General features: G+C 50.8%; 1 protein-coding gene across 6 annotated transcripts in view; it reads right to left on the bottom strand.

Annotated features, from left to right (window-relative positions):
* The window catches only part of TEP1 (telomerase associated protein 1), a 40406-nt gene that overhangs the window by 2020 nt on the left and 15201 nt on the right, over positions 1-23185 (bottom strand). For 3 of the 6 annotated variants that reach the window (XM_082384906.1, XM_082384905.1, XM_082384902.1), the window contains exons 11-50: positions 22670-22760; positions 22256-22442; positions 19328-19496; positions 18682-18840; positions 18148-18225; positions 16481-16611; positions 16095-16154; positions 14710-14868; positions 13814-13990; positions 13508-13628; positions 12818-12942; positions 12434-12547; positions 12222-12339; positions 11870-12064; positions 11569-11744; positions 11326-11482; positions 11037-11216; positions 10477-10569; positions 10051-10183; positions 9761-9911; positions 9376-9509; positions 9102-9190; positions 8700-8814; positions 8017-8257; positions 7698-7821; positions 6656-6780; positions 6436-6535; positions 6071-6226; positions 5725-5937; positions 5355-5508; positions 5033-5245; positions 4238-4398; positions 3885-3998; positions 2804-2911; positions 2292-2424; positions 2132-2208; positions 1893-2025; positions 1616-1752; positions 1332-1456; positions 79-222 (exon numbers count right to left, since the gene is read on the bottom strand). In XM_082384906.1, coding sequence (XP_082241032.1) covers positions 79-222; positions 1332-1456; positions 1616-1752; positions 1893-2025; positions 2132-2208; positions 2292-2424; positions 2804-2911; positions 3885-3998; positions 4238-4398; positions 5033-5245; positions 5355-5508; positions 5725-5937; positions 6071-6226; positions 6436-6535; positions 6656-6780; positions 7698-7821; positions 8017-8257; positions 8700-8814; positions 9102-9190; positions 9376-9509; positions 9761-9911; positions 10051-10183; positions 10477-10569; positions 11037-11216; positions 11326-11482; positions 11569-11744; positions 11870-12064; positions 12222-12339; positions 12434-12547; positions 12818-12942; positions 13508-13628; positions 13814-13990; positions 14710-14868; positions 16095-16154; positions 16481-16611; positions 18148-18225; positions 18682-18840; positions 19328-19496; positions 22256-22442; positions 22670-22760 — 5570 coding nt within the window. The remainder of the gene's footprint in view (positions 1-78; positions 223-1331; positions 1457-1615; positions 1753-1892; positions 2026-2131; positions 2209-2291; positions 2425-2803; positions 2912-3884; positions 3999-4237; positions 4399-5032; positions 5246-5354; positions 5509-5724; positions 5938-6070; positions 6227-6435; positions 6536-6655; positions 6781-7697; positions 7822-8016; positions 8258-8699; positions 8815-9101; positions 9191-9375; positions 9510-9760; positions 9912-10050; positions 10184-10476; positions 10570-11036; positions 11217-11325; positions 11483-11568; positions 11745-11869; positions 12065-12221; positions 12340-12433; positions 12548-12817; positions 12943-13507; positions 13629-13813; positions 13991-14709; positions 14869-16094; positions 16155-16480; positions 16612-18147; positions 18226-18681; positions 18841-19327; positions 19497-22255; positions 22443-22669; positions 22761-23185) is intronic. The other 3 variants (XR_014242517.1, XM_082384903.1, XM_082384904.1) reach the window with 3 other exon arrangements.

The raw sequence follows: 23185 nt of genomic DNA, 5'->3' as shown, positions 1-23185 counted from the left end.
GTTAGACCCAAACTCAGGGTAGCCACTAACCCACTTTTCCTCTTTCTCCAGCCCAAGAGAAAACATTTTGGATCTTACCAGATTACAGAGGGCTCATCACCTGGCTTCATGTGCAGTAACTGCAAATCTGCTTTGGCCAAGATGAGGGAGTGACCGTCAGGGACCAGACTTACACCTGTCAGGAACCCTAAGTCCTCCTGCAGAACTCGGTTCAGGTGAAGACTATAGTGCAAAACAGGATACATGGACAGAGAAAGATTCTACTTTAGTCCACCTCTCTCAGTTCCCCATGAATTCCTCAGGAGTAAAGTATAAAACAAAATGTATCACCGTCCCACACATTGTGTTCCTCTTTCTGTTTTTGTTATATTAGTATTCATCATACCATCATCACCTTATCTGCTCAAACCAGGAATCTCTAACATTCCTGTCCTTTCCTTCCCTCCTGACCTCCAACTGACTGATAAGCACTGTGGAGTCTACTGGCAACACATGCCGAAATCTTTATCTCTCCTTTTCATCCCCACTGCCCAGGTCAGGGCTCACGTTCTGTCTTCCCTGGACTAGAGCATCAGCTGTAAATGTGGTCGCCCTACGTTTAGTATCTCTCTACTACTAACCATCCTCCATGTGGCCACTAGAGTTCTCTTTCTAAAATTCAGATAATTATTCTGCTCAAAATTCTTAGCACTGTGCCCTCTACAGCCTGGCCCCAGTTTATTTTTTCAACCCAATTCCCCACCACCACTCGCACCAAGAACCCAAAGACTGAGCTATACTCAGAACACACCATGCACTCTCATGCCTCCATGCCTTTTGTTAATGCTACCTCCTCTTCCTAAAAACACCATTCCCTTCCCTTACTGATTCAGAAAACTCCTACTCATCCTCTAAGCCCAATCTCAAATAGCAACTCTTTTGTAAACAGTAAATTTCTTAAATTCTGCAGCCCCAGGAATTTTACATATATGTATATAAAATATATACATATAAAAAATATATATATAAAAATATATATATATATCTTTATTATAGCAGTAATCACTCTGCATATTGTTGGCAGTTTACTTATCTGCACATTCCTGTACTTCGAGCTCCCTTAGTTAAAAATTAATTTCAATCTGGTTCACACTGCCTGGCCCAGAGCTTAGCATAAAGTAGGCACTTGATAATTATTACTTAAATTCACATGATAAGGAGCAGAAAACAATTTCCCAGTGACTTTTTCCTGCTTACTAACATCCTATTGACCTAGTTCAGAAGTAGAAGGGAGTGATTTGAGCAAAATCCCAGATGTAACTGTATTCATTAACCCAGCCACCTCATTTCACCTGAAATTTCTGGGTGCTGAACCCTTCTGCAGTTCCACTTGCCACTCGCTGACTTTTTCATCAGCACTGACAACAATCAAGGTGTGTGCTGAGTACCAGATCAGAGCACTGATGCGGCCTGGAGCCTAGTGAATACAAGTTTATTTCAGTATTTCTGAGGAACCAGGATTAACCTTCTTCCCCATCCCAGGCATCTACGCAACCTCTAACCCCGGCACATACCATCAGATATACAGCCAGAGCAGAATTCACATAAACAAAGAACTGAAGTTGACCCAACTCACCTGTGCTGTGGCCACAGCCTTAGCTTCCTGCCACAAGGTGAGTTCCCCAGCCTGATTCCCAGACACTGCTATAGAACCGTCTGGGGCCCAGGCCACAGCAGTGATGGCTGCATGACTCCTGGGTATATATGTGTCATCTGGAGAAGAAAGGAAGTGATTCATTAGGAGCTGGACCACTGTTGGGATACAAGAGGAGATAGCAGGCTACCCTTGACCTTCTGGGTCCGACTAACACACCCCCCCTTTCACACCTTGCGTCTCTCCACACCTCACTCACCTGCTTCTTCAGGTACCTGCCAGAGCTGTATGGAACCATCCTCTGAGGCAGTCAGCAGGAGGCCTGAGGTTTCTGAAACAGCAGCTGCACTGACTGGGCCACTGTGTCCCAGGAGGGTGTGTGTTTGAAACACCTAGGAGGAAAGGATGGAGATGGAACAGTGGGGAGGTGACACAACAGGATGTGGTCCCATCATACCCTCTCCACTGCCCCCACCCAAGGCCTTTCAGGGAACTCACCAAGAGTGGATGCCACAACCGTGTGGCCCCATCCAATCCCACAGTTACCACCAGAAGCTCTGACCCCTGCTGGCCAGCTGATAAGACACAGAAACTGAGTCAGGAGAAGGGGAGAAGGGAACAGACAGCGGGGACGGGAAGGTGGCTGACATTTCGTTACCTGCACTGGGCTCCAGGGCAGCTGCACAGTGGCTGATGGGTCCTGAGTGAGCAGCGATGCTGGTCATCTCCACACCCTGATGGTCCCACACTTTCAAGGTCCCATCTCGGCCCACAGATACCACGTGCTCCTCCTGCCCCAGAGCACAGGATCAGAGAAGAGTCACACTGAGCGGGACATGGGAATTACGACTCCCGCCACAGAGGTGTGGGCTCAGCATTAAGAGCCTAGAAGATGTCAAAGAATGAGGACACCCCGGAGAGTGGGGCTGGGAGGCTCAGGACTACCATCATGCCACGAGGTCATGATACTGAGATGCTGTGTTTTCATGCTCTCCCTACCCTCACACCAACCCTCAGCCTCAATACCCTAATCCTGCTCTAATTCAGGCCCAAGCATCTCACTCTTTATACTCCTTTTGCCTTTGGGATTAGATACGCAATGCATCCAGTCTCCCAAAGCCCCCTTAACCTTCCCAGGGACCCCCAGTGAGCTCTCCACTGCCTTCTCACCACGGCCAGCACGGCGCTCACGGCACTCTGGTGACCCAGGAACTGACCAAGCTGCTGTCTCGACTCTGGGTCCCACAGTCCTACAGAGCCATCACTGGAGCAGGAGACCTGCAGAGTCAGAGGGCAGAGGAGTAGAATAATCAGCATCCCTCCAGCATTTCTCTATACTTGTAACGTAGGGTGGAGGGCTGTAAGCCTGGTGATTAACAGCAAGGGCTGTCCTGGGCTCAAATCCTAGTTCCACCATTCATTGCTTGGTGACCTGGGGCAAGTTCATCTCTCTGGGCCTCAGGCTTCTCATCTATTCAACTAGGATAATGACAGTGTACCTACTGATATGGGGCTGAAGGACTTAGCAGGATACCTGGTACATAGTGAGCATCGAATAAATAGTAGCTATTGTCCTTGTTATTAACATAATGTCAGTCAACAACAACTTTGTCTCACCCCGACAGAGGTGAGAAGTCTGCAACGCTCAGGAGAGATCTAGCTGCCTAGAAGTCAGGGGTAGGACAGACTATGACAAGTCTATTCAATTGCTACTCATTTCTTTTTGAGAACAACAGGGACTCTGCGTTGGAAAACTAGGCTTTACCAACGCCGAGTGCATAATTTGAGACCCATTTTTCACTTAGGACCAAAGAAATCATAGCAGTACCTTTACCTGCAGGGACAGGGCATCCTAAGCCCTTGGGGAGACAGTTCTGTGTTCTTGTTAAGAGCATGGGCTTTCTTATCATAAAGTTTACTGGCTCAGCTTCTTCACTTACATGACCTTGGAAATGGTCTTTAATCTAGCTGAGCTCAATATCCTTGTCTATGAAATAGAGAGAATAGTAGTATCTTCTTTATGGGGTGTTGTAAAGACTAAATGAGGCCATATATGCGAAGGGCTTAATCCAATGTCTGGCACATACTAAGTGCTCAATAAACGTGAACTATTATACTGAGTGTTAGAAAATTATATTAACACTATAATACTATATTATAACTGGGTATTAGGAACAGGATGAGGTGGGATGTGTTGTCTTCCCCCAGGAACCCTGCTGAGCTTTGTGCCACCGCCCACCCCTTCACTCACCACGAGGTTGTCTTTGGTCCAGGCACAGCCAGTGACCCAGTCTCGGTGACAGGCAGAGAAGGAGCAAATCAGAACAGGGGCTTTGGGTGTCCTCACATCCCAGCAGAGCAGACTCTGGACAGGCCCCAAGAGAGGAAGCCATCAGGACCATAGGACAGAGGTAGGAACACCAGGGCCATCTCAGGCAAAAAATTTCAAGGAAAGGGGGAATATCAAAGGAGGACGGGTGGACAGATCCCATACAGGCCACTGAGCAAAGCAAAAAGCTGGAGGAAGCAGTGGGAAGTGAGCTGCTCAGGAATCCAGGACCAGAGGGGCTGGGGGCTCATGGGGAGGAGGGCCCTGCAGCTCACCCGATCCCTGCCCCCGGTGGCCAGGCTGCATCCATCAGTGCTGAAGCTACAGCAGCTTACGGGGCCCTCGTGTCCCCGGAGCTCAGTGCCACAGGGAAAGTCTTCTGTCTTTTGTGGCAAAGCCAGCAACTGCCTTGGCCACAGCCGTACTGTGAAGTCCTCTGCATTAGAAATGGGGAGAGAGGAAGATTTTCTGAAAGAGGAAGTGACACAGGCCTGGGAGGCCAAAGACAAAGGCAATCATGGGGGCTGAAGGTGATGTCTGAGGGCACAGCTCCAAGGGAGGGACGCCGTGAGTCCCACCCAGGCCCTGGACGAGGACCAGTCACCATGTGAGGGCACAGGACAGGAATGCCAGGCGCTCCCAGCTCCGGCTCTGCGGCTGTCTCCTTCTAACTCCCGACTGCACCTCCGCACCCTCCTCTTCTAAAGTGCACAGTGTCACTTTGAACAAGCCTCTTACCTAGAGAGGACTAAGGCCATTTTCACCTTAACGTCTCTCTCTTCTCCTAAGGGAAACCCATCCCTTTTACACAGCAAAATCCCCCACTAGGTAGAAACTCAAAGGGTGACAGGAATTACAAAGAGGTCCCAGAATCAGGGTTAGGGAACAAGAAGAAACAGTCTAGACTGATTATGCAAGATAAATGCATTTAAAAGCACTTTGCAAGTTGTAAAAAAAAGTTATATAGGTGTGTGTATTTTCATGCATACATATACATACAAATTGAAGAAAGGTGTCAGCATATTTGAAAGGAACAGTGATTCACGACCCTGCCCATTGCCCAGCCGTACCTGAGGCAGCAGCCAAGAGTTCCTGGGACGTGGCCAGTGCCAGCACAGGCTTCCGGTGTCTGGACAAGCGCCAGAGGGACTGAAGGGAGCCTCCCTGGAGCATCCAGCCCTGCAGGGTCCCATCTTCTGCACCGCTCGCCAACACCTTAGGGCTGAGCCAGGCCAGTGCAGACACTGCCACATCTAGCGCTTGACACTGAGCCCCCTGGGAACCTAGAGAATGAGGGACAACAACAGCGTAAGATGCTTGGAAAGGGGGCCAGAGTTGGGGGAGAGGGGCCCTTTCCAGGCTCAGACACTCCAACCCTTCTCCCTCCAGTACCTGAAGAGATTGTGTAGATCCGAATGCCATCTGCTCGGTACCCAACAGCCACCTGATCACCATCTGGGCTGAGGGCCACGGAGAGGGCAGAAGAGAGAGAGGGGGAACCTAGGCGCCCACGGGGACGACCCAGAGACCCGGACCACACCTGAACCTGAGGGCCAAGAAAGGGGCTTAAAGATAACCCACCCCCCATTAAAGTCCTCCTTCCAGAGACTCGTCTCCGAGAGCTACTGTGCACACACCGCACCCCCTCCCTGTAGCACAAGCTCCTCCAGACTCCTCGGCAAAGGCGTCACCCTCCCCCAAATAGTCCCACACCTTTGCACCCCCCTCCTCATAGCCCACCACCAGCCCTCTGTAACCTGACCTTGCCATCCTCTCCAGCCGTCAGTAACTGGCACCCAGCACGCAGGAAAAGGGCAGCAGTAACAAAGCCATGGTGCGCAGGGAAGGCAGCCAGCCGTGTCCCCTCCTGCCAGACCCAGAGCTCCACCATCCCGTCCAGCCGGCCCACAGCTACAGCCCGCCCAGACACACTGAAGGCCAAGGCACGGACAGAGGCTCCTGGGGCCCCCAGTTCCTGCGTGGAGAAGTAGAAACTGGAACGTCAGGGCCCTGCTCTCAAGCCAAACCAAGAGTGACCCAGGATGCAGGCGTCCGCCATTTCCCACCCTCCCGCGCTTCCTTCCCCAGGGCCAGCCGGCTCCTCTCACCTTGGTGACTTTGAGCCCATCCACCTGGAAGAAGCTGAAAGTGCCAGCCCAGCTGCCAACGGCTATCACCTGCCCCTCTGGGTGGAAAGCGATGCAGTTGAGGGGCTTGGGACAGGTGTGCTGGGAGGCCAGCTGCCCGCGGACTGTGTCCCACAGCTGGAGGAGAGAGACGGGGAGGAGGACTCAGGGTGCTGAACACAGATGCCTGAGCTGCTCAGTCCCAGAGCTCCAGGGGCCACCTTGTCCAACCCCCTGCCCTCAGCAGGCCAGGACGCCAGAGCCTCTGCCGCGCTGAGGAGAACAACCTCACAGGGCTGACTCCGAGTTCAGGGCCGCTTTCACCACCACAGCCCCCTGGTCGTTACCTTCAGGCCTCCCCCCAGGCACACGGTGGCCAGAAGCCGGCCGTCTGGGCCCAGGCAGCAGCCGGTGATCTGGTGCTGGTGAGCCTTGATCTGGAGCACCCTATCCCAGGGAGACAAGGTCAGGGGCCCCGGGCCACAGACTCCCTCCTCATCCCCCTCCCCCACTGGGCTTCCAACAAACAGGGACGGCCCTCCCGCTGAGACGTGACGAGCCCCTTACCGACAACCGTGCTGCAGGTCCCAGAGCTCCAGGAGCCCGTCAAAGGCAGTAAGAAAGAGGGCGTTGTCGGAGAGGAACGAACAAGAGGAGACCCCATCACAGCCACTCACCACAGACCTCTCCTCCTGTGACAGTGAGCGGGGAAGCGCCCTCAGGACACTCCCCTGACCACTCCATGTCCAGCCCCTCCGAGCCCCAACCAGGAAGGAGGCAATGGCTAGAAGGGCTGGAGCCCTTAGCTCTCCACACTCCCTGCTAAGTCTCAAACTCTGGCCCTCTGGCTCCACAGCAGGAGCCCCTGTGAAAAGTGCAAAGCTTTGGGCCCTACTCCAGACCTAGGCCAAGCTCGAACAGCTTCAAGTGGGACCTCACGATCCAAGTGAGGTCACATCGTCCCCCTCACTTCAAACCCCATACGTAACCCCGAGTCACAGAAGGTTTGGTGCTTCTGAGGCGGGAATGACGTCACACACACGCCTGTGGGGGGCGGGGGGCACTGACATGGGCGGAAGAGGAGACGGCGGCTGTGGCTGCAGAACCCACCTCTCCAGCCTAACCTACTACCGCCCTGTCTCACACACACTCTGCTGCCACTGTTCTCAGCAACTTAGAGGGAACATCCCCCCAGCGTCTTCACCCGGGCTCCTCGCTCGACCCGGAACCCCTCCCCCTCTCCATCCTATGTCCTCCAGTAACTGCACAACTCACTTAGCTCTTACCTATGCCACATGGCTATGTTTTGGTTCCCTTTTTACCTTGTGTGCCTTGTTTTTCAACAAAACTGACCACCTGGTGGGCAAAGACAATGTCCTAAGCCCCGCGTTCCCTGCAGTGCTTAGTACGGTGCCTTGGAAAGCAGGTATACAGCAAGCATTTGCTGTGGGATTGGTTTTTTTGACCAAGCCCTTGTGATCTGATGTGAGGAAAGTAAAGTTGCTGAATCAAATAGGGTGATAACAGGTGGGTTTGGCTTGCCTCGGGCTTGGGGCGGGACAGTGAGGCTTTTCTGAAGGTAAATCCCACCCTGCCTTGCGTGTCGTACCTGCCAGGTTCTCAGGTCCAACAGGTAAACCGTCCCACTGGCAGTGCCCACAGCTGCTCTTTGCCCACTGGGGGAGAAGGCCACAGCTGTGGGGGATGAGGAAACTGCCAGGGACAGGCTGGAGCTAGAGGAAGAACAGCAAGAAAGGGAGGAGATGAGGAATGAGGGGAAGGAAGAGGATGGGAATTCGTTTCTGCATTTCTGGGCCTGAATCCCCCTCTCCATGGTGACTGCGGTCTGTTCTTTACTCTCCAGTTTCAGAGAGGGCTGCAGCTTGCTCTCTGGCAGGTTTGCCAGCATCTGGGGTCAAGGGTTTTACCTTTGCTGGCCCCTCATGGTCTGGGGTTTATTAAGCCAACGTAGCATGTGCTGGAGGTGCCATCGCTGGGAGAGCTGGGGGGCCTGGAGGCAAAGGGGCGAGTCCAGAGGCTGGTTGGCTGCCTGCTGGTGCAGGAGCAGTGGGTACTGGCTGAGGACTGAAGCCTGCTGCCTCAGGAAGGTGTGAAATACAGCAACATCAGCCTCAGGAAGCTTCTGTTCCTCGTCAGGGACTGAGGAAGCTATAGAAGAGATGTGGGGTGTCACTGGAGAGCCAGCCTGGACCCCCATTCACCCCAGCACCAAGTCAATCATATGATGTGTCTAAAATGCTAAGTCTCAAAGTGTGGCCCTCTGGTACCACATCAGGAACATCTGTTAAAAGGACAAAGCTTTGGGTCCCACTCCAGACCTAGGAAACCAGAATCTGGGGATGCAGGGATCAGCAGTTTCAACAAGTTTCCCAGGTAATTGTAGGCCCACTAAATAAAGTGTGAGAGCCTCTGGTTTAAGAGACCTAAGCAAAAGGTCTCCCGAGAATCACTTGCTTACCCTCTTGGCCTCTTCACCTTGGAACAGAAATTCAACTGTTCTTTCCATTACACCTCCCTCTGAGCAGGCCCCCCCATGAACACACCCAGGAGCCACAGCTTGGAGAAGACTCCACCCAGTAACTCATCTCACCATAGCGGGCATGGGCCTCCAGGAGCTGAGAGATCAGACCCAGTTCCAGGTGTGCGGCCACCACGTGGAGACTGGTAAGGAACTTTGCAAGAAAGCCACGGTTCCCGCTCTGGAGCTGGGAAAAGTCAGACTGGATTCATGAGGGATGTGATGAGGCTGGTGAGGAGGGAAGTCTAGTCTTGGACCCTGCCTGTGCAGCTAAGACCTAGACTTAGGAGCTGGGACAAAGGACCTGAAGGACGAGGGCAGGAAAACTGAAAGGAGAAAGGTACACGGCGTTTGGGAAGGGGGTGGGGGTGATAACGGCAGTGGGGATGATGGTGGCGGTCACGGGGGAGAGGGGTCTCAGAAGAGCCAAAGAAGTTCCTTGGGAGAGGGTGCCTGTAGGGTCTGGGGACTAACCAGGTGATACGGCAGGTCTCCCAGAGCTCCAGGAGGGCAACTTCGGAAGGTACCTGAGGCATCAAGGTCACACGTCTTCCAGAGCTGAGCTGCAGGTGTGGGTCACAGGAACAGACAATGAGACAGGCTTGGCCCTGAAGCATCTCCAAAGATCACATCCCTCAGGCTACAGCAAGAGCCATCCACCCCCTGGGGTAGCAGGTGAGAGGGCCAGCCGATGTGGAGCGCCAGGTCCCACGGTCAGTGTCCCGGGGGTTAACTGGGCTACAGTCACCTGCGATGAGGATGTGTGCTGTCTTCTCCAGCTCTGGCCTCTTCCCATAGCGGCATTTAGCGGCTGTTCTCAGGGGCCCATCACGGAGGCAAAGCCGGGCACCAGCGCGCTCCAGGGGTCCCTCCCCTAGCAAACTGATCCCGTGTGAGGGAGAGAAGGCAGGACAAGAGGGAGGAGGCCTGTAAGTGAGCGTCTGGCACAGCTGTGGGTTCCCATTCCCACCTCAAACAGTGGTAACTTGAGTGACAGCCATTCAGGGTCTGGGAGACAAGTGTCAGGGGCTATACGGAGGGAAGGGTAGGATGAAGAGAGGATCACATGGGGCCCTGGCTCAAAGACAGGGAGGCACAGAAGTTAGTGGGAGCTCAGCTGGGGGCACCTATACCTGCGCAGACTCTGGACGAGGTAGGCCAACGAACCCATGGGGTAGGGGTCCCCGCTGTTACCAGCAGCCACTGCTTCTTCCCAGGTCTTGGTCCCCCTGGGAAGTATCCGCCATGCGCTCAACACTCCATGCAACTGGTCCACAGTCAGACCTAAAAACCCAAGCTCTCTGAGGCCCTAAACCACGCAATGTACCCATCCCCATGACACCTAGTCCCTCCTTGCACCGCTTGCTGAGGCCCCAGCTGAACTGAAGGTCATCCGACCCCTGAGCCCACTCCAAGTACTGACCGCTGCGTGTGACCTCAAGAGTGGCCAAGGCCTGGGGAAAGACATCAGGGCCATGCTCTTGTTCCAAGGTGCCCAGGATGTGCTGCAGCAGCAGAGGGACAGTAGCGGGCAGGGTCCGGAGTCTCTCAGACACCTGGGAGGGGACAGGGAGGGGCCTGAGTCAGTCAGGGGAGGGGGAGAAGCAGCTTTGGTTGTGTAGGGGAGGGGACAGCAGAAAAAACCGTGGGAAGGGATGACAAGGAAAGAGCGACACTGGTGGGAGAGAAGCAGGGCTGGGGGGTGTGGACGAGGAATGGGTGATCACATGATGGCAAAGGATGAGGGTGGGAGAAGGGGAGGGATGGGGATGCAAGGGGCTGAGTGGAGACTGGGAAGTGGGATTAGGACTTAGAAGATGAAGAGTGAGCGTTCACATCCTCCACTGACCTGCTCAAAGAGCGTGAAGAGCCTCAGGTGATCAGTGACCAAGCGCAGGTAGAAGGGCAGGGCTGACCCTCGCTTCACCAGCAGCAGCTGCATCTGAAGACTCAGAGGACTCAGCACAGGGACCAGAGAGCCTGCCCACAGCCAGCCCTCCACCCGCTGCCCTCCGTCCTGGCACCAAGCCCAGTGCGGGGCAGCTTCTCCTCTAAGAGCCCCCACCGGGGAAGAGACCCGTGGCATCACCGCAGGACACAGCCATCCCTGCCCTGCACTGCTCTAGCCAGCCAGCTCCGCTTTCAGAAAACCCCCCGTGGTTCAGCCTACCCCATTCGACAGCCACAGCTTTCTCCTGCCCTCGCCCGGACAGGCCCTGGAGAGGCCATTCACCAGGAGAAAAGGAATGGGTGACATTATAAGGAATCGCAGTTATCTTATTGACAACTTCCCTCGGCTGAGAAAATGAAGGAGCTGGTCTGCGTGGGCAGCTGCTAGCTTCAGCACCCAGGGTTCTCCCAGCCCCCAGATTCACCCCACACACCCACCCGCCCTGGCCTACACCCAACCTGGTTGTTAAAAGGTGACTCTTCCAGCCGCTTCCCGTACAGGGCCAGCTCCTCTCGCACCAGCCGGGCGCGGGCAGATGGCTCCAGAGGCCCCAGGGCCACCACATGGGCACCTCGGCTCTGCTCGAGTGTCTCCCCCAGGGTGGAATCACTGGACACACTCAGCACCAGGTGCACCCACTGTGGGATTTGGGCAACGGGGTAAAAGCGTTGAAGGAAAAGGAGGAGAAGGCTGTTGGAGAGGTCCCCCTCCCTACTGCGTCCCACCCCACCTCCTTCTCACACTTACCCGGGGGAGGGTCTTAGGGATCCAGTCCGAGATCAGCCGCCCATGCTTGTCCACCAACCTGTCGGCCCCATCGACGATCAGCACCAGAGGCTGGCCAGTTTTCAGGGACTGAGCAGACTTGGGCAGCAGCCTCTGCTGCAGCTCCCACACCAGGCCCCTGTGTATGGAGGAGGAGGACCAAGGTCGGCAGGGGTGGTGTCACGTGCTATCAACAAGGCTGGGCTAAGTGGGGGAGAAACACACCGGTACGTGCTGGGGAGGGCACTTGGCTCTTGCAGCTGGCTATGCAGATAGGCACAGAGGCGTCTGAGCAAGATGAGGACAAGACCCTGGTCAGGGCGGGCCCCTGAAAAGTGGAAGAAGACTAAGGGGGCCACCGGGGCCCCATCAGGAGCTTGCAGGGCTGACACAAGGGATGCCTGCATGGGAAGAGACCAGAAAACACGGTCACATTTCACATGCACAAGCTCCCTGTTTCCCACCTCCTTAGCCCTCCTGAGCTCACACAGCCCTCCCTCCTGTCCAGGCCTCTGAGACTCTGTACCAGGAAGGTGGTCTTGCCCTGTCCCGACTGCCCGGTCACCAGGCTCAGCCTCCCCTGGTGCCGCATCAGCTTCTGCACTGTGTCCTGAAGCAGGCGTGGTCGGGCAGGGCTCGGTGGGTTCTTCAGCTGCTGAAAGGCGGCCTGGACCAAGTCATCATCCTGGATGGGCACTGGCTGCTCCGGCTGGGCCGCAGGCTGAGAACACATGGGGCAGTGACTATCTATACTTCCATGCTCCTCAGGACCCCAGACCTAAAACTCACTGTGTCCCCACCAAGTTACCTCCCACCCAGGACTATCCGGCCCACCCTACCCCCTCTCCACTCCCCTGGCCACCAGAGCTCCTGCTGACCTGTAGATAAAGCTTCTGGATCATATTCCACACATCCCGCAGAACCAGCTGCCCAAACTCCTCCAGCTCCCCAACATAGGGCCGGCCAGCCGCTACACCACCCCACTCACAGCGGTATCTGTAGGCAAAGCGAGCACAAGCAGGGTCACAGCAGGCCGGGCCCCCCTCACCACCTCGCTCCATGCAGGTGCTCCCTACCTCTCCCAGCTCACCTGCGACAGGTGATCCCTTCCTGTCTGCTCAGGTAGCTCTTCAGTTCTGAGAGCCGATGGGCAGCCTCTTCAGACTCAGAAATAAAGTCAGACTTCCAGGCATCTGGCACAGAGCTGACCACCAAAGATACCCCAAGAGTGGGGCTGGATTCAGACCCCAGCCTCTCTCCATCCCCAACCACCAGACCTGGCTGTGGTTCCCTGAAACCCCTCAAGTGGAGATCTCCTGCAAGGCTGCTTTGGTGCTGCAAGGCAAGCCCTCTGGTCCCTGTTTCTCCATTCTAGGTCCCCCTCTTGTACTCTGAATGTTATGGACAGAAGACACGTCCACCGAGCCTGTCTGGCCTTCTTTGGAAACGGAGGCCTGGAGGCAACAGAAGGTACCTGAGGAAGCTAGAATCCCGGAAGTAGATGAGAGGCTGGGCAGAGGGCTGCAGGCGGAGGCCCCGATTCAGGAACTGCATCACCTCCATCTCCGTCACAGAGCGACCTGAAGGGTACTGCCGGGCCTGCAGGCAGAGGCCAGAGAGCAGGAAGGTTCAGCCCTGGTCACACGAACCCCTCCTCTGAGACCTGCCAAGACCCCAGGGCCCCTTCATCTCAGTAATGTTCCTCTCTCCCTCCAGATACAAGCCAATAAAATACAGCTAATAGCTAACGTTGATTGAATGCCTTTCACATGTTGAGCATTTTTTTTGAGCATTTAAAAAATAGATTTCTAATTCTTATAATAACCCTGCAATGTAGACATCACTGTTTCTCTTTAATATATGAAGAAGTTGAGGCTAGATTAAGATAAACCGTTTTCCATAAAGCCGCACAATGACAGAAGGGAGATCAGAACCCAGCTCTGTCTGACGGCAAAGCCTAATCAGCCCTACCACTTACCTCTTCGCACCCCATGGCCAACCCAGAGGTATTTCCCAAAGGAATTCCCTCATCTAGGACTTGATCACTCGCAGGACCTCCTACCTGTGTTTCACTTCAAGTCTCAAGGATCTGCCTGTGCAGAGTCCCAGGGTTCTAGACATACCGAGGCTTCTCGCATCCCTGCCCCAACCTTGTCTGCCTTACCCAGAGGAAGTGAGGATGGTCAGGGAGGCTGTAGTTGGGGGGAACATAGCCATAGCGGGAGCCCAGGATGCCCACAAACAGCTGCGAGTTCTCCACCTCCCCCAGGCACACTTCCAGCTGCCTGCAGGATGGTCATGGGGGCGTCGTGTCAGGGAGACGGGGCTCTGGCTCACAACCGATGGCATCCAAAGAGCACCCCGTACCCTTGGCACTCAGCCACCCTGCAGCCCCAGCCCTGCCCAGGTCAGCTCCCCAACTCAAGCCCCTCATCGCCGACCCAGCCCCTCTTCTCTGTGGTCCCCATACCTGTTCCGACGGGTCTCCTCCTCGGTGACGCCCCAGCGCAGGTCGATGGCATGAAGGCTGATGCAGTGGGGGGCCGCTCGGGCCTGCAGTGCTGGCAGCAGGGACCTCAGCAGCAGGTCCCGCTCCCCATTCATGTCCCGGAAAGTGGAGGAAATGAAAAGCCGGACGCTGCGCCATCTGCAGGAAAGCCAGGGATCAGCCCACAGCCCAGCTCCACACACAGGGCTGTGACCTCTCCTCAGCACTGACAAGCCAGATACAGCAGACTGCAGGGGGGGGAGTCCAGCAGGCCTCCAGAGAATAACCTGCTTGTAACCTCAACTGCAGAGCCTAGAAATTAAACCCCACCTGGCGACTGCCAGTGCGAGGGGCGCAGGTTCGGAGAACTAAGATCCCACGTGCCACGCGGCGTGGCCAAACATAAATAAATAAATAAACCCACTTGCCATTTCTCGGGCACCCCTCCTGTGTCAGCAATAATTATTACGCACCTACACTCTGCCCATGAAATGCTCATGACAGCACTGTGAGGTAAGCACAAGCATTACCTCCATTGTACTGATCAAGAAACTACAGCTTAAGACATCAAGCAACTAGCCCAAGTTTCAAGCTACTATGTGGCAAAGCCAGGATGGAAAAGCCAGAGCCTGCGCCCCTGAGCCCTCTGCCTGAGCCCTGGTGCCTGCCACGCGCCTTGCATCCTAACCCCTTTCCCTAGTAGAGAAATGGGCATGCTCACCGTCTGTGTTAGAGACACCCCTACCTGGGAAAGAGGAGGCATTCCTCAGCGAATAGAACAAGCAGCATCCCTACAGTCAGAATTTCAGTCACCTGAGTTTCTCTAGGTTTCGACTGAAGCCCCTCCCAATTCACAAAGGCATAAAACACAGACTGACCCAAGCTGGAAAACAGGAGCCAAGGGGCTTGGAGTATTCTCTTCCAGTGGCCGAAGAGACTGGACCTCTGTCTTCCCTGGGGGCGGTGGAATCTTGAATATTTTGTCCATTTGGCCTACATGTTCTAGAAGGCGGGAGGCCCCACGCTCTGCAATGAACCTGACATAAAGCGTGACAAAATAAATGAGAGCGAAATAGCAGAGTGAGAATCAGGAAGATCTTCCAAGGGGGTAGGGGACAAAGATATGGCTAGATTAGGTTCACCCAGTTAACTGGAGCTCCTTAAGAAGATGACCATAAACAGTAAATGTAGACTTAAAATAAGCGAGGCAGCAGAACCACAGGAATGAAAGAACAAAGAAGAAACCCAGTTATAGCCTCTTCTGCTGTGTGCATGGCTATCAGAGGCTTTCTGTTGAGCCAGGGGCGACTGGGCTGAATGAAGATGTAAAGATTAAGATTATTCCAGTCTGGGCTTGATCAGCTCTGTACCAGCCATGAAAGCTCCCTGGAGAGGGAGGGAAGTGTATGAGGCTTCCTAACAGGAGTAGGGGGCAATGGGTGGCATCCAAAGGAAAAGACAGGGGAAAAAAACAAATAAATGGGAATCCTAGTAGCGCAGAGAAAAACAAAGTTAAAAGATTTCTGGATCTGGCATAAATAAATAAAGTTAACATGGAATTTCCTCTGAAACGGAATGGAACAGAGGCCACAGAGAATGAATAGAAGTGACGTGACCAACTCTTGAGTTGTTCCCTTAAAAGCAAACAGCACAATCTCCCATGTCCCCTTTTCTCCTTTCCTGCTAGATGTAATACAAAAATAATGGCTGGAGCTGGAGCAGCCATCATGAACTATGAGGTGGAAGCAGAGTATTTGAGGATGGTAGAGCAACAGATAGAAGATGCCCAGGTCCCTGTAATACTGTGCTGTTGCCATGCCTTTTACAGCTGTAAAAGAGGAATAAACTTTTATCTTGCTTTAAAAAGGAAGTGGGGACTTCCCTGGTGGTGCAGTGGTTACGAATCTGCCTGCCAATGCAGGGGACATGGGTTCGATCCCTGGTCCAGGAATTCCTGATCCCACATGCTGCGGAGCAACTAAGGCCGTGTGCCACAACTACTGAAGCCCATGCGCCTAGAGCCCATGCTCCACAACAAGAGAAGCCACCGCAATGAGAAGCCCGCACACCACAACGAAGAGTAGCCCCCGCTCGATGCAACTAAAGAAAGCCCGCACGCAGCAATGAAGACCCAACGCAGCCAAAAATAAAATAAATAAATTTATTTTAAAAAAAGGAAGTGAACAGAGCAGAGGCCACAGATAATCTCTAAAAGATGTTCTAACAAAGCCCCCAACCTCTCCAGTGTCCATCCTGTACTCACTTCAGTATCCCGTCAGTGCAGCCTGAGAGTGTCACGTCATTGGGATTCAAATCTGTGTATCTGGTAAAGGAAGAGTAGTCACTACCAGTCAGAAACAGTGCCAAGAACACAGAGTCACCGCCCCTAACATCCTAGGATGGACACCCTACCTGTGCACTTTTAATAGGGTTCTGTGCTAGGCTGGGACTGGGGTGGACCATCACGAAGGGGTATGGAGCCAGCCTGAAGACTTCAGAGAAGGTTCTAGCACTTGAAGTGCAATAGAGGTAAGAGACAGAAATGGGGAGGGGCCTGGTGAGTGGGAGTGTCCCACGCTTTAGTAGAGGTAGACGGGAAATATGGATCTCTATCTGCTGGCACTGGGCAAGGAATGTGAGCGCCCTTACAGGTAACCTGTCCTTCTTAGGAGAACACCAACAAAGAGGCACTTGGGATTCACGTGCTGCCAGAAAAGCTGTTTGGCTGCATTTATCAGTTTCTCATTTGTAGTTTGGCCAAAGACGATGACCCTGTCCACCTGTAAGATGAAAAGGGAGGGGCTAAGATGAGGAACAGAGGGATAGTAGAGGTACCAAAGAGCTCAGGACATCAAGAGACAGGTCTCTGAGGACTGGGGAATTAGGAGAACTCTGAGGTGGGGGGAAAATGGCCTTTTCTGAGAGCACTCAGGGTGGGAAAGCCCACTCCACCCTGACTTGAGGGGCATCAAAGTAGAGTTTGGGGTTGGCAAGACATGGAAGCAACCTAAGTGTCCATCAACAGATAAATGGATAAGGAAAATGTGGTATATGGGATTCCCTGGCGGTCCAGTGGTTAGAATACTGTGCTCTCACTGCTGAGGGGCTGGGTTCAATCCCTGGTTGGGAAACTAAGATCCCACAAGCCACATGGTACAGCCAAAAAAAAAAAAAAAAAAAAGGAAATATGGTGTGTGTATGTGTGTGTATATATATATATATATATACACACATACATTATATATAAATGTGGTGTATGTATATACATTTAGTGTGTATATACATGTATACATACACACATACACACACACACACACACACACACACAATGGAATACTACTCAGCCATAAAAAAGAACAAAATTACAAAATTTTGCCATTTGCAGCAACATGGGTGGACTTGGAGGGCATTATGCTAAGTGAAATAAGTCAGACAGAGAAAGACAAATACTGTATGATATCAGTTATATGTGGAATCTGAAAAATACAACAAACTAGTGAATAAAACAGAAGCAGAGTCACAGATACAGAGAACAAACTAGAGGTTACCAGTGGCAGGGGGATAATATGGGGTGGGGGTGGGGAGGTACAAACTACTGGGTATAAGATAGCTCAAGGACGTATTGCACAACAGGCGGAATATAGTCAATATTTTGTAATAACTGTACATGGAAAGTAGCCTTAAAAATTGTATTACAATTTTTTTAATTTTTAATAAAAATAATAAAAATTTAACATAAAGTGGAGTTTGGGGTGGGGCAGTGTGTAGCTGGTCATTCAGGCTGACAAGAGCTAACTGTCAAACTTTTAGGAATTCTGTGAGCCAGCTGTTAAACACGAACCGCCATTAAATATTAAATTGTATAAGCTTATAATTGAATAAATTTTTTTAAAAACAAAGGTAATAAATACTAAAAAATCATTACTTCCTAATTATTTTACTACATTTCACTATTATCTACTCTTGACCTTATTTACATTTACTTTATCTCTACTGTGGAAATACTATACAAACTGTGCTACTGAGTACCTCTGAGTACCTCTTCCCCACTCTGTGTTCACTGACAGCACGTTGGTAGCTTGAAATCAGCCATGGAAGGAGTATTTACATCACGGAAATTAGCAAATGCTATTAACCAAGACTTATTTTTCCAGATTGCTGGTTGTTAAATATTTACCAGCATGCCACTGAGTAGGGGGTTGCAGCCAGCAGGGTATTGTGCATAGCGTGCAAGGACGCTTTGAGAAATGAGATACATCAGTGTGGAGGAGAATGTGGGGGAGGGGAGGGTTTCTCAGGGACTGGGCAGTACTCACAGGGACCCTTTGGGTAGCCAGGGACAGCAAGTACTTCCCAAAAGTAGGCAGGGACCATTCACACTTTCCATCCGACTCCTGAAGGAAAGAGACTCGTGTCGTGTGGTTGCATGGGAGATGATCATTAAACAACAAATACTATAGTCTGCTCAAGAAATCTTCAGAACTGAGGGAGTTCCCTGGTGGTGCAGTGGATTAAGATTCTGTGCTCCCCATGCAGGGGACCTGGGTTCCATCCCTGGTCAGGGAACTAGATCCCATGTGCATGCCGCAACTAAGAGTTCACATGCCACAACTAAGGAGCCTGTGTGCTGCAACTAAGGAGCTGGTGAGCTGCAACTAAGGGGCCCGGGAGCCACAACTAAGGAGCCCACCTGCCGCAACTAAGACCTGGTGCAACCAAATAAATAAATAAATATTTTTTAAAAAAAGAAAGAAAGAAATCTTCTAAACTGAGTATAACCAAGCCTTTCATAGTCAGGCTGTTCCCAGGCCTCTGTCTATTCACATATATTTGCACGGTGGGTGTCTGACCTGGACTTGAGCTTGGAGTTTGGTGGCAGTCTTCAGGATACCTTCCTCTGCCTTAATCACAGCAGTCTTCAAAGTGCCACTTCCACACAGCAAGAGATCCACCTGCTCTGTCCGTGTCATCATCATTGCAATCAACAGCAGCACATAGTTCAGAGGGGGCTGATTGGATAAGCATCAGGGTAAAATAAGACTCCCCTATTTTAGAATCCACCTTTGCCCACCCAGCTCTAGAGGCCAAACGTCTCCACTGGTTGGGGAAAAGTGGACAAAATTCCCAGTTAAGATGGGGCAGCTTCAGCAGCCCAGGAAGAGTTGACCAGGTAGGAAGGTGGAGAAGGGCCAGGATCCCTGCCCAAATTCAACACTGGGATGTAAGGAGGTAAAAGTGACACATATTTTGGTGACAGAAATTTAGAGAGTATTAAGGACCAGCCGAATGTGAAAGGTTAGTGCTATGATCCATGAACATGCTTGAGACCACATTCTAGGAATTATCCCTAGGAACCAAGGTCTGATACTGGGAAGCAAATGCATGTCACTTATTTTAGTTCTGAGTGTTTGCCTGGGAGAACCAGGTCTGGGAACAGGACGCCTCTCAGGATCTCCAGCATCCTACCAACATCACCCCATCTTTTTATTCTTTTACCCCTTGTGGGTTGCTCTTGGGAAGGATCCTGTCTGCATCAGCATCTGTCAGATAGACCAAGAGGGTGCGGCCTGGCAGCGGGGGTAGGCTGTGTTTGACGGAGAGGTTCACAGCTGTCTCCAGGGCCTGTCGATACTGAGCCAGCATCGCACGGTCGCATTTCCACTGTCTGCAGGCAGGAAACAAACAGACAGGGGGGTCACTGTTTGCCACTTTGAGGCAGATGGGAAGATGAGAACTTGCCACTCAAGTATAAAGTCTTCACCCCCTCCACAGCCCATCTCCAATGTCAGTAGAGAAAACAGGGACAGAGCTTCCCTTGGCCCCCATTCTACAAGACTATCCTAATCCATTCTCATGGCAGGAGAGAAGTCATCTTAAGACCCCATTCTCTGAAATCGCTTGCCATCAATCCATACTTACTTCATGAGGCAAGATTTAAGGCTACATATTTTTACATTGTAATTTAAAGAACACATGCTAACTTCTTCCTCTAAAAAATGGCAATTAAAGGAGAAAGAATCGAACATTCATCCCACCTTTCCAAGACAATCTCTATTTCAAAGTAACTAAATAGCTTTAGTTCATGAGGGAACTTCTTTTTAGAGTTCCAGCTAATAAATATGGGAATGATAGAAAACCCCCATTCTGCAACTGCTAATGAAACAATTGATTCGGGCATAGACTATCAAATGGATAAACCATTAACTTTACAGTGGAGAAATCAGGCTACCATAACCTAAAAGCACTGATCAATCATCAACACTATGAGTGGGACCACTAGGCTTCTGGTGCCTCCTGATCCTGTGTCCTACCAGGAGACAAAAATTCTGGTGGACTTACTCATTGTGTACAAAGGATCACCTACGAAATATTCATGTAAGAAAAAAGTTAAATATGAATCTATTCAAGCTTTTAGAGATAATGCCCAGGGTACACGAAATACAGAAACAAGTGAGATGACACTGGAGAAGTAGACAAATCTAGAATATGGGACATTCTGTGGGGCCCCCTGAACCTGATTTCCACAGCAAGTCAATGGCATGAAAACAATTAAAAGATTTTAAGAGATTTAAGAAAATCTGGGACTTCCCTGGTGGCACAGTGGTTAAGAATCTCCCTGAAAAAAAAAAAAAAAAAAGAATCCGCCTGCCAATGCAGGGGACACGGGTTCAAGCCCTGGTCCGGGAAGATCCCACATGCCACGGAGCAACTAAACCCGTGCGCCACAACTACTGAGCCTGCGCTCTAGAGCCCACAAGCCACAACTACTGGGCCCGCGAGCCACAACTACTGAAGCCCGCGCGCCTAGAGCCCATGCTCCACAACAAGAGAAGCCACCACCATGAGAAGCCCATGCGCTGCAACCAAGAGTAGCCTCCGCTCGCCGCAACTAGAGGAAGCCTGTATGTGGCAACAAAGACCCAATGCAGCCAAAAATAAAATTAATTAATTAATTAATTTAAAAGAGATTTAAGTAAATCTTAATAACTACATGTAATGTGTGTATGCCTTGTTTGGATCCTGATTTGAATAAACCTGTGAAATGATACTTTTGAGACAACTGGGAAATTTGAATATAGACTAGGTAATAAACGATAATACCAAGGAAGTATTTTCAGTTCCGTTAGGTATATTAATGACATTCTGATTATACAAGAAAATGTCTGTTTTAAGAGACACATGTGAAATATGGAGGGGTGAAATAAGATGTATCATATTATTTGGCATTTGTTTTTTTAAAACGTCTTCAAAAAAAAAGAAAAGAAGGGAAGAGAGGGATCAGGAAAGGAAGGCTGATAAAATCTAGATTTTCACTGAAAGTGGCTAACAGTTTCATGGGAGTCCATTATATTATTCTCATTACTTTTGTACATGTTTAAATTTTTTCATAATTTTTTTAATCTAGAGAATACAGCAGTCTCTACCAGTGCTATCCAGTAGAAATAAATTACAATTAATGAAATGAAATTACACATGTAATGTAAGGTTTTCTAGCAGCCACATTTTAAAAAGTAGAAAGAAACAGGACACATTAATATTACATTTAATTTAGCCTTATATATATATTTTTTCACTTCAACATGTAATTAATACAAAAATTACAAATGAGATATTTTACATCCTTTTTCACACTGCCCCGAAATCTAGCACATCTCAGTTCCCATTAGCCACATTTCAAGTGCTCAATAGCCACCTGTGGCTAGTGGCTACCAAACTGGCCAGCAAAGACATCCTGTTTGGACTGCATCCTCAGCTTAATTCTTTAATGGCCCCATGTTCTGCCACTGATTCACTGATTCAGGCGAGTCCTGGCCACTGAGTCCTACTAGAAGGTTAGATGAGCCCTGCATTTGTCTTGAATGAAAATGAATGAAGATACTGTGGATGCATCTAAAAGGACAGAGTGCTGGGACTTCATCAAGCTCACAGAACAGGTTTTATGCCTGACTTTGAGTCTGCTTGATGATAACTATCTTTACATGTGTCAAAAGAAAAAGGAAAGTGAATGGGTCAGAAAATACACAGAGGAGAGAAACAAAAAGAAAAACAAACAGATATCACAGAGAAGAAAAAGAAAGAAAATGTGAACCAGAGCATAAGCAGAGAGGCACTATCATGTACTAATAGGAAGGGAAGTGCTACACAGGGTGAAGGAGTCCACAGAAACCAATAAGGCGATCACAGATAATAGAGTGGAGGCCCAAACACAGATTTTTGTTTCATGATCTTTCTACAGGACAATGTTAAAGACAAGGTTTGCTGTGCGAGAGAAGGCTGGAAACAGGCAAGTCTCAGCCATTGGGATGACTGACAAGCATGTCTTTGCAGAATAAAAGCTGGGTTTCCAGATGACTCCCAAGCCCTTTCAGGGTGCCTCTTGTTGCCCACCCTTTGCTCCCAGATAGCACACACTCACACACACACCTGGCCTTGTGTATTTTCAGCTTCTTCCGCTTGAGCTGCCCATATATCACGGGGATCATCATTGCTGCCCGAAGTTCCCGACGACTTGGTTTGCAAAACTGCCCCGAATAGGCATACTTCTTGCCATATCTTGTGTTTTTCATTATTATCTGCTTTATCAGTTTTGTGTTGGAAGGAAGTGGCAACTCTGGGTGGCGACAGGTAAGTATGTGAGTCAGGCAGCTTCTATTCCCTCATCTTGTCTTCCCATCAGTGCCTGTCCTGAGTCCTGATCCTGTGGGCTGGCCTGTGTCTGACCTCTGCCCACCCCATACCCTGAGACTGGAAGGCAAGAGGCTGAAAATACCAGTGCTGCTGTCTCATCTATCCTCAGGCATGAGAGACAAACAGGAGTTGGAAGAAGAGAGATAATACCGTTCTTTTTGAGTTGAGCCTCAAAGTCATTGATGGAATCATGAGCATTAAGGAATCTGAATGGAAACTGCCGACTGTTGATCACTGACTTCTGCAAAGCAAGAGAGGGGTCATGAGCAGAGGACCAGGAAGCATGGGGAGCATCAGAGGCTCCAGGGACCAGGAAGATGAGATAACCACTCTAGTAGATCTGTGGGAAGGTGAGGAAGACCAAAATAGACGTTAGATAAAGGTGGGGAAGAATAAAGAAAGATGTCATGCGAGAATACGAGGAAAGGAGAGGAAGTAACAGAAGGTTCCCTGTTTCTTTTATATCAGACTCCCTCTGAAGTTAGTTAAATCACAGAAACGATCTCAGAAAATAAAAAGGAAAGTTCTTATACTCTATACTCAAAGGGATGATGAACCCCCAAACCTGTCTCCCTCAACCTATCTGAATCTCCGTATCTGTTTACAGCCCATATGGACAGAGCTTGGTGGCTATGACCTTCCCCAGCCACTAGGAGAAGGCTGGCT

Source organism: Balaenoptera borealis (genome assembly GCF_965194805.1).
Source record: "Balaenoptera borealis genome assembly, chromosome: 3".
Lineage (NCBI taxonomy): Eukaryota > Metazoa > Chordata > Mammalia > Artiodactyla > Balaenopteridae > Balaenoptera > Balaenoptera borealis.
The sequence above is the reverse complement of the archived record's forward strand: the minus strand, read 5'-3'. Positions and strand labels throughout refer to the sequence as shown.